Source organism: Lactuca virosa, chromosome 8 (assembly GCF_052849685.1).
Source record: "Lactuca virosa cultivar CGN04683 chromosome 8, Lactuca_virosa_CGN04683_v6, whole genome shotgun sequence".
NCBI lineage: Eukaryota > Viridiplantae > Streptophyta > Magnoliopsida > Asterales > Asteraceae > Lactuca > Lactuca virosa.
The window spans coordinates 95,472,095-95,483,140 of NC_136433.1; the positions used below are offsets into that span (position 1 = coordinate 95,472,095).

The 11,046-nt window shown below is 38.6% G+C and overlaps 1 protein-coding gene across 1 annotated transcript; it reads right to left on the bottom strand.

Moving 5' to 3' along the window:
• Nucleotides 1–9,633: 9,633 nt before the first annotated feature.
• LOC145133980 (late embryogenesis abundant protein D-34-like) lies at nucleotides 9,634–10,586 on the bottom strand. Its single transcript, XM_079068921.1, has 3 exons — nucleotides 10,260–10,586; nucleotides 9,876–10,166; nucleotides 9,634–9,789 (listed from the first exon to the last, which is right to left on the bottom strand). The coding sequence occupies exons 1-3, from the start codon at nucleotides 10,584–10,586 to the stop codon at nucleotides 9,634–9,636; spliced, it is 774 nt and encodes a 257-aa protein (XP_078925047.1).
• Nucleotides 10,587–11,046: the final 460 nt, after the last annotated feature.

Below are 11,046 nucleotides of genomic sequence, written 5' to 3' on the forward strand. Positions count from 1 at the left end.
CATTTCCATGATCCAATCGTGGAACATTATCTTCATGTGGAAAGCTTTTTCCAAAGAATTCAGGAAGACCATAGTTGTTAGAGTTTGACATCTACAAAACGGGAGAAATTCAAGTTAGTTGAATGGATCCTTAATATAACACCCAAATGAAATATTAAGGCTAGTACCCAACACAATATTCTACAACTCGGAAGAGGGATGCCGTAATCCAGTTGCAGAATATTTGAAGGTAGGTAAATGATGATTTACCAATTTCCACCATGAAAAACGAAAATGAAAATTAGGTTTTAAATGAATTGAAACTCCTAGATCTTTTGAGATTTATTGAACTTTTCAATGGCATATTTAATCTCGATTATGCCCTTCAAGTTTGTGGCTGGGATACCAATGATCACAAACAAGGTGTGAATAACCATGCAAATTAGCTTGGTACTCTCGAAGATGTTTATCTCCTAATCAATGTGCCGGTTAACCACACACGCTCCATTGATCTACAATAATCTACGAGGCACCCATTTCCATCCATCATTGGTCCCATATTAGTGTGCTGGTTAACCACACACGCTCCACTAACGACCAACAAGGTGCAATGTGCAATTTCATGGATTAGCACCAAATTTACATTTTTCCTAAAGTAAGTAAGATTCGGGAATTTATAAAAGTTTTTAGTAACTTCATATTTCATTATACTAATAATGGAAAGTTGTGTCCTATCCTACCCGTTCGGCTAACGACCCTCCACTAGTCAAGAGTGCGGTGGGTAAGAGTGGATACCCAATGACGGTCATTTTACAGGCCACTTCCTTAAACACCCCTTATAATCCAGCTTCGTGAATTAGGCCTACTAACGGTAAGACTGACTCTTTACTTATACATATATAATATATTAGACTTTTAATTTTATATAGTATAAGAGTGTATTTTACACTTTTAAAATACTAAGTGGTTTAATCTATTAATAAATTAGACTTTTAATTTGATTAATCTTAAACCATGTTGTTATGGATTTATTAATTCTCTCTTTTAATTAAGCACTTAATTAATTTAATAAAACCATAAGGGTGTAATTTGAACTTTTCAAAACACTAGGGTTTTAGAATTTAATATTTCAAAATTAATACCTTTTCATCAAATTATAAATTCCAAAACTTGAGGACAAATTTTGAAACTTTTCAAAATATTAGGGTTTAACAATTTAAATTTCAAAAACTAAAACTTTTAAGTTCAAATTTAAACTATAAAACCTAAAGGGTGTAATTTGAAACTTTTCAAAATTACTAGGTCAAATATTTGAATCATAATAATCCTATATTATCCATATTTAACCATATCCACAAATTTTGATAAGGATATCCATACCAATCATAAAAAATCGAATTTAGGCTTGAAAAACGAGTTTTGGTAGTTATCCTAATCAAAATCTTGCCAGAAAATCGAAAATCCCGGCACCAGGACCCTGTACTCGTCGAGTCCACTATGGAACTCGTCGAGTTCATGCAACTCGTCGAGTCCATAGATAGACTCGCCGAGTCCGACCTGTCAGACAACAATTTTTGACTTTTTGATCCTTTGGCAGTTCACTTTTACATCTATTCAACTAGAAAAAAGACCTAGTCTCTGATACCACTCTTGGGTTATGTGCAAAACATCATTCCTATGGTGTACATGCAACCCTAATTGCTTTGATCTAGGTTTTTCTAATTTGAACATACAACTATGGATACCAAAGCAATAAACCCTAATCTAGCATGCTTATTTCGAAATTGACATAATAAACAAGTTAGAATGATTACCTCAACTTGTTATGTAGTAATAACAAGAAATCCTTGACCTTTGAACGCTTAGTGCCCCAAGTGTCGCACCTCTAATGGAGTCACAGACACTCTTGCAAAAAGATGACTTAGGAGATGGAGGAAATCGGCTAGGGCTCCTTCAAAGACACAGATCGCCCGAAATCCTCATGTATGAGGGTCTATTTATAGTAGTGTGGGCTGCTAGGGTTTCAGGTGGAAACCCTAATTCTCTGCTTGGGCCTTAAGCAATCCATGGAACCCTCCTAGAAGGCCCCTTGGAAGAAATCTTCATGGGCTTCCCATAGATTTCATCCAACCCCTTCTATTAGGAGTCCATAGCCCAACTTGCAACTATCAGCTATTTGCATAACAGTCCCTCAATTATTTAATCAGTCTCTTTTGATCACCAAATTAATTCCACATTAATTTCTGTTCAATATTAATTAAATAATATGATTTCCAAGTAATATATTAATAAAACCATTTTGAGTATGAATTTATTATTCATATAATAAATTATACTCTCTCTCTTCTTGTCATTCTATCAAGTTGCATGAGTGAAGGCAACCCAAAAGGACCATGCTCATAATCAAATCAAGTACATACCAAAAATAGTTATGGGCTTAGACACCTAATCCAACAAATATTGGGACTGATTAGTTGGACCGTTTATGGATTAATGGTTTTGGTTTGTAATTCAATTGTTAATTGGGTGTTGTTTGTTTGATAGCGCAGGGTTTCTAGCGAATTTGCAGCCAGAGATTATTTGGGGGATTAGCTGTCGAGGTGAGTCTCCTCATTGTGTGTATGGGTCTAAGGCACCAATTCCGGCCCATTTAGTTTATGTATGGTAGGAATACTCGGGGGTTAGCCTTATGCATCATGTATGAAACACCAGGAGGCGGCTCCTGACACACTGTATGCTAATTAGCTAAGTAGAGTAGTATATATGCTAGTTGTCTTTGTGATTGCTTGCATGGAAGACCCGGAGGTGGCTCCTGGCACTTGTCTGTAAGACCCAGGGGGTGGCCCCCGGCTTGGAAATAAAGACCACGTGGCGGCCCGTGGCATAATGGCAAGACTATGTGCGGCACATATCACCTTTATTGATTATGATATATGAATGATATGTATGGCTCATGGTTATGTATGACAGTATGTGATTTATGTGTTTATATGCTAGACAATATCCGATTGAAAGAGACCGAAGGGGTAGGCCAGCACCCACATATGCTAGGCGGTATGTTGATATGTATGGTATATGGTATCTGGGGAACTCACTAAGGTTCGTGCTTACGGTTTACAGTTTTGGTTTCAGGTACTTCCATTTTCAAATAAAGGAGCTCGAGACGATCGCAACGCATTTACCCATGTTATTCCGCATTATATGATCTTTGGGATTTGACTTTGATAATTTTTTTTCGAAATGTTTTTAATGTTTTGAACAAGTTACATTAGTGTTTTAATTATAATGAAAATGAAATTTTTGGTATTTATATGAACTTATATTACATCTAACATATTGTCGAATACATTTTTTGTCGAATACATTTTTATATTTATATGAACTTATATTACATCTAACATATTGTCGAACACATCCAACCCATGCAAAACATGATAACCTACACTAGTTTGGATTATTCATTCGGTGTGTCATTTCTTGATTATATATCAATTTTTTTGTCGAATACATTTTTATATTTATATGAACTTATATTACATCTAACATATTGTTAGTAATTGAGTAAAATCCGTATCATATCTATATCTCTCTTTTTTTCAATTAAAAGAATCCTATACTTGCCATATGTTATCTTTTATAATTTATAATTTTATTTCACCCACTCTTTAAAAATGACACCTGTCTTTTTCTATGATTTTACATTTAAATTTAAACCTTCTTCGAAGTTCCTTAAAATTAACATTATTAATAGATATTTTGAAACTCAAAATGTAACATCCGTGTTCCAAGATTGGTTTAGCTTAATATTTATCAGGGTCCAAAGATGGAGTTTCAAGGAAAAACTTTGATGCCACGATGTGGCGCAACGATGCCCACGACGTGGCATAAAAGAAGTGGAACACATGTTTTAATGCGTGTCACGGCGTGACAATAGGAGGCCACAACGTGGTAGCTGTTTTGGCCCAAGCCCGAATTTTTAGGGTTTCCTCCCATATTTAAACAACATTTCAAGAGGATTAGGGAATCCTCTTCAGCCTCCAACCCTTTGCCTCAAAACCCTAGCCTCCCTTAAAGAGTTTTGGTCCATTTTGGTATTCTTGGTGCCTTGAAGAAGAAGAAGAAGAATAAGAAGAAGGTGTTTTGGTACTTTAATCCAACAAGCATCATCATCATCATCATTTTGTGAATATTTTGGACCCTTGTGAGTTTTCAAGTTCCTAGCTTTTTGGTTTGTGCTTCTAGATCTAGGGTTCTTTTCCCTTTTTTTCATGATTGTGAGAGTTGAAGGAATGGAATCCATAAATTTGGAAACTTTATGGATCCTTGAGGTCCATTTGAGGTTATATGTTTCAGATCTTGTATTCCTTGTTGTATTTGGCCTCATGTGCAAGTTTGAGCCATTTTTCTTCCTTGGATTTGACCTGTTTTGGGGAGAGACATGCATTGGACATGCCTGTCCATAAAACACATATTTTTATGGTGTATTTTGGGTATGAAGGTCTTTTGGAAAGTTTGGTGATGTGTCTTGGTCGATTAAGAGCTTAATGGGTTAACTCATTCCTCATGTGTCTTGGTCGATTAAGAGCCTATTGGGATGAAACAAGTGATAAAGTTGGAAACTTTATCCATTAAGACTTTGGAATAAACCACATTTGAGCTTTGGAGCTCTAGAAATCGGAAGAAAATGGATTAAGTTCGTTTGAGCTATTCCGACCAGTCCCTGCGACCTGGCCTTAGGCTGCCACATCGTGGCGACTGGGGAATCTTCGATTATTTTGGCATGTAGTGCCCATGACGTGGAGGGCTGCTGATTGGCAATTTTGACCTTGCTTTGACCGTTGACTTTTTGACAAGTTTGACTTTTGATCAAACTTGAATAGAATTGAGCATTTGACTAAGGTCTAGTCTCAGTTTGGTTTTAGTAAGCTTGGGTTGGCTGTTCTAATGTTGAGGTAGTTTTTGGGCTTCTGTTGAGTAGTTCAGGTGAGTCTTCTCACTATACTTGTGGGTCGAAAGCACCAATACTGACCCACTAGATTGTGTTATGTAGGCTCTTGGTTGTCTTTGTGACTCTCACATGTATGATTGGGTTGAAATAAACAACAGGGATAGGCCCAGGGGCTGGGCCCATAGTCATATGTTTGGGTTGAAAGAAACCCCACGGATGGGCCCATCAAGGTGTGGGATATGTTTTGGTCGTTCAGGGGAATGTTTCTGTTAACGGTTGAGGTTTGTCATTTCGATTAGATATACTGGTACTTCCTCCTTTGGGTAAGGTTGTGAGGATGAAGTAATGCAATAGATCTAGGGTTGGTTGTAGGTTCCCTTGAGGGTTGAGTACCTGTAGCCCCATGTGGTGCTGGTCGTGAGTCTCCATGACAGTGATGGAATGACAACAATTTCGGCATAGTATCGTTAGCTTATCGTTCTAGTGGTTAGAGGGTGTTACGATGTATCGTGAACCAGTGATGGAATGACTCTTTTAGATGGGACCCGATAGTCTATGATTGCAGACTCTTAGGTCTCGGATCATTAGTATTGTGGTCAGGGTTGGGTGTTAGCGCATCTTTGGGTTTCAGGAGACTCAATGACCAGCTGGTTTGGACCATGTGGATAGTAGAAGTTTGTTCGGAGTATTAGTAGGGAATCAAAAGTCTCTTGCTGAATGTTTGCACTATAAACCTGTTTTCTTGCGGGCTGGTTATTAGGAGTTTGGTTACCAATGATTTGGTATTGGTTCTGAAATCTCGAGTCATGAAGTTCGCTGAAAATGTCTCGAGTGATTCGTCAGGTGGATGTACACCTAAGCTGATGAGGGATTTGGATGCAATGTGAGATTCTTGGATTGACCATCATTATGCTCATGGGAGCAGCGGGTTGGCGATGACTTGTTAGGAAGTCAAGTGTACATTTAATGTTTTTGGACACAACTTTCGGGTTTGGGTGAAATTTGTGATCGAGATCTTTTGGGTATTCTTTCTGCATGGTTTGGTGGTGTTCCTAGTCAGGGACTAGGGGTAAGTATGCCAAATGGATGATCATCAATCTTAGGGTATGGTTTCTGGAGTTTAGACTGATGGTTTCCCAGTTTTGGGAAGATTATTGATGGAGTTGGTTTATAGTTCCAGTTTTTGAGAAGTTTCCCGCCTTGAGTAGTTGTCGCTATGAATTGGGTCTTGCAGATGGGGAGGAAGAGGTAGTTGTTTCCATTGAGTGCTTCCAAGTGTTGGATTGTTTGTTAGCATAATTAGGGTTTTGAGTGGTCTCTCGAGTTTTCTTTATGAATAGCTTTTGTCAGTTGGACTCTTGGTTGAAGTCTCGTGGTGCAGTCGTGTGTGAGGTCATCAACTTCAACACCTGATCAGAAATTTGGTGCATCAGTCATTTGGTAGGTTATTGTGGAACCAGGAGAATCTCGGTTAGATCAAAATGCAAATCTTTGGTTAACAAGATGTGATTTATATGTTGGTTTGGCATCAAGGGTTGAGTCTTATGTTGGGATTCGTCTTCGTATTCGAATGTAAGGTTGCCGACAACGACAAATGGTTAGGGTACTGATTTCCATGTATCAGTTGGATAATTCAGGGTCTGATAGGTTTGTTCTAATCAGGGTTGCAGTGTGGAGTCATTATGGTTGTGGTTTGTAATGGTTTTGTATGTCTGTATGTCAGACATGGTTTGCGGTTTTTCCAGTTTTTGGGTGGGGCGGTTGGATTTCCTTTTGTTGTCTGGGGGCGGAATGTTAAGGTTCGTTCTTCATCAAGACACATGGTTTCTGCTGAGTCCAGGCTTCATTAGTAGTGTTGGTAGGCCATCATCTGGTGTGGCAGAGTAAGTTGTAAGGAATGATTCGAGGACGAAATCTAATTTAAGCGGAGGATAGTTGTAACACCCGTGTTCCAAGATTGGTTTAGCTTAATATTTATCAGGTTCCAAAGATGGATTTTTAGGAAAACTCTAATGCCACGACATGGCGCAAGGATGCCCACGACGTGGCATAGAAGAAATGGAACACATGTTTTAATGAGTTCCACGACGTGGCAATAGAGGCCACAGTGTGGCACTTGTTCTGGACCAAGCCCGAAATTTTAGGGTTTCCTCCCATACTTAAACAACATTTCCATAGGATTAGGGCATCCTCTTCAGCCTCCAACCCATTACCTCAAAACCATAGCCTCCCTTAAATATTTTTGGTCCATTTTGATATTCTTGGTGCCTTGAAGAAGAAGAAGAAGAAGGTGTTTTGGAACATTAATCCAACAAGCATCATCATCATCATCTTGTGCATATTCTGGACCCTTGTGAGTTTTCAAGTTCCCAACTTTTTGGTTTGTGCTTCTCGATCTAGTGTTCTTGTCCATTTTCTTCATGATTGTGAGAGTTGAAGGAATGGACTCCATAAAGTTGGAAACTTTATGGATCCTTGAGGTCCATTTGAGGTTATATGTTTCAGATCTTGTGTTCCTTGGTGTATTTAGCCTCATGTGCAAGTTTGAACCATTTTCTTCCTTGGATTTGACCTATTTTGGGGGTAAACATGCAGTGGACATGCATGTCCATAAAGCATATATTTTTATGGTGTATTTTGGGTATGAAGGTCTTCTGGAAAGTTTGGTGGGGTGTCTTGGTGGATTAAGAGCTTAATGGGTTAACTCATGCCTCGTGATGATATTAAGGACTTAGGGTTAGAAGTTTTGGCCTATTGGGATGACTCAAGGGATAAAGTTGGAAAATTTATCCATTAAGTCCTTGGAATGGACCAGATATGAGACTTGGAGCTCTTGAAATCAGAAGAAAATGGATTAAACTCGTTTGAGCTATTCAGACCAGTCCCCACGACGTGGACTTAGGATGCTACAGTGTAGCGACTGGGGAATCTTCGGCTGTTTTGGAATTTAGTGCCCACGACGTGGAGGGCTGCTGATTGACAATTTTGACATTGCTTTGACCGTTGACTTTTTGACAAGTTTGACTTTTGATCAAACTTGAGTAGAATTGAGCATTTGACTAAGGGCTGGTCTCGGTTTGGTTTTAGGAAGCTTGGGTTGGATGTTCCAATACCGAGGTAGCTGTTGGACTTATGTTGAGTAGTTCAGGTGAGTCTTCTCACTATACTTGTGGGTCGAAGGTACCAATGCCGACCCACTTGGATTGTGTTATGTAGGTTGATGGTTATATTTGTGACTCGTGCACGTATGATTGGGTTGAAATAAAACCTAGGGCTAGGCCCCAGCGCTGGGCCCATAGTTTTATTTTTGGGTTGAAAGAAACCCCAGGGCTAGGCACATTGATATGTATTGGGTCGCAATATACCCTAGGGTTGGGCTCATGATTGTATGTTGGGTTGAAACATAACCCATTACTAGAACCATGATTGTATGTTGGGTTGGAATATATCCGAGAGTTAGGTCCACTGATTTGTATGGGATATGATATTTTGGGAAACGTACTAAGCTTTTGTGCTTACGATTTTATGGTTTAGATTTTTTCAGGTACTTCCAGTTTCAAAATGAAGAACCCGGCTTGATCGCACTACATCCCGGAGATTCATACTTTAATGATAGTTTATGATTTTACTTTTCTGATCGTCTTTTGGGATTATAAATGGATTATAAATGAATGATTTTGACTTATTTTAAAAATGAAAATTTTACTCGGTATTTTTGGGATGTTACGCTAAATGTTTGGTAATCAATTACGTGAAATAATCTTCAGTTCCACTTATTTGTTACAATTATTATCTATATTATTATTTTAATTTAGCAATTTTGTATTACTCGGATTATAACGTAGTTTACCTTTATAATTAATAAAAGAACAGGTTTGAATTGTAGCATATATATATATATATATATATATATATATATATATATATATATATATATATATATATATATATATATATATATATATATATATATATATAATTTAAAAAGGGAATAATTAAAAAAGAAAAAACAATATTTTTTCAAAAGTTCAAAAAAAGAACCACAAAATTTTGGTAATACGTTTCAACGCTGCCGCAGACATTGTTACATATTATAGTCGCTTTTAATTACGAAAAAACACTATGTGTGTTTTTCCAAAATATCGGTTTAACCACCAAAAACACTATGTGTGTTTTTCCAAAATATCGGTTTAACCACCAACTTATATAGGTGGTTTTTTAACACTGAAAACTGATGATTTTTTTTTAATACAAATACAACTTATAATGGTAAAAATTAAAATTTTTTAGCACAAAAAAATTAGATTGTTAAGTGGTTAACCAAAGAAAATGACAAAATAAAATAGTTTTTTAGTCACAAGTTAAAGCTAATAGCATAACTTAAATATAGACATTAAATTTGACCAACTATTAGTTGAAAACTTGACGAGGTTTTAAATTAAGTAAACATGAATCGGTTATCTTATTAATCTTATATTAATAATAAAGATAAATATTTAATAATGAAAGATTATCGGACGTTATCAGCGATAGGAAAAGACATACTTGTATGTTTATGCTTAAAGATGACATTTATATATAGTTTCATACAAGTAAGATTATCTCGACATTTCCCACCACCTCATATTTATGCATATCACACACAAAAACAACCGACGTTATATATGCACGTGCTGACGTGCACCACATATATATACATACACACTTCACTTCTGGTTGAGCCTGGCCGCTGCCGCCATCGACGCACTAACCCCACCGGGGTACGTAGCCAACTCCGGCTGGTTCCTAATCTCCGCCCCAATCACCCCCTCAGCATCCTCCCTCGTCACTGCTTTGTCTCTCGGCAGCAATGTACTCGCATCCTGCATCCATATTATATCGACTCAGTTCTTCAACTGATTTTCTTCCTGTTAATTTACAGATATCAAGAAACTCGATCAATACTTACCACCAACACATCTCCAAGCTTTGTCTTGTCCTCATCACGCATAGTTCGGGCGTTCTGAGAAGCCGCAGCCTGAGCTTTCGCTGCCACGCCACCCGGTACCACCTGCATACGACCGGTTGCTCGGACTTCTGCCGCTTGTATGGCTGCAGCATCACTCTGGTCTACCGGTTTCTCTCCAGCAGATAAGGCAGCAGCCTCCAGTGCTTCTCCAATTGTAACCTGATCGTCACCGCCGGAGATCAGCGGAGCAGGAGATGACGCCGTATTGGTTCCTACGTATTGTCCCACCACCTGTAAAATTTCAAAACTTCAACTTAATTGTGTGGAAGTACTCGATTATAAATAAAAATGTGAATCAAAGTTCAAGTTCTATATATTCTTTGCCTCTCCGCCGACAGACTCGGTTACGATGTGATGACCGGCGACTACAGCTTCGGATACAGTGACACCTTGATCTCCGGTGGCGCTAGTTACGTCGTAATGGCTTACGACGCCGCGGCTCTCATTGACCGAAGCAGCTGACTGCATGATGGCGGCAGGTCCGCCTTTCTGGGTTTTACCTAGAACCATGTTCTCGGCGGTTTGCATGGTTGCGGCATCTTGTGGGGTGATGGGTTTGTTGGCTATTTCACCGGAGACTTGGAATACGTCGCCATATGTGATGGGCACTTGGTCTTCAGGTTGTGGTCGTCTTGGTTGTCCCTGACTCATTTTCGTCTTGAGGAAAAATAAAACGACGGTTGATGTGTAGTCGTTAAGCGTGACTGAAAAGGTATATTTATAAAGTGGAGAAGTTGTTTTTAAATTGCAAGGCAGACGATTGGCACGTGGAAACTGAGTAGGAAAGCCACGTCAGTTTATGGTCTGCTACGTACGATTACTGATCAACACTTGTCGATAATCAAATAGACGTGGCGTTTTGACTTTACATCATAAATTGCCAATATTATTAGGCCGGACAGAGTGGACCGCGGGATCGGTTCCCGCATGAAGACACACCGCACCGTGGGTGCGGGAAAGGAGTAGCGGGAAGAGGGCGGGGCGGGGGGGGGGGGGGGGGGTTGAGTCCCGCTCTCTCTCTCTTCTAACCATTGGCTGTACGATTTTTTTTTTCTTTTTTTATTCCAAACGGCTATATAGCCGTTATATATATATATATATATATATATAT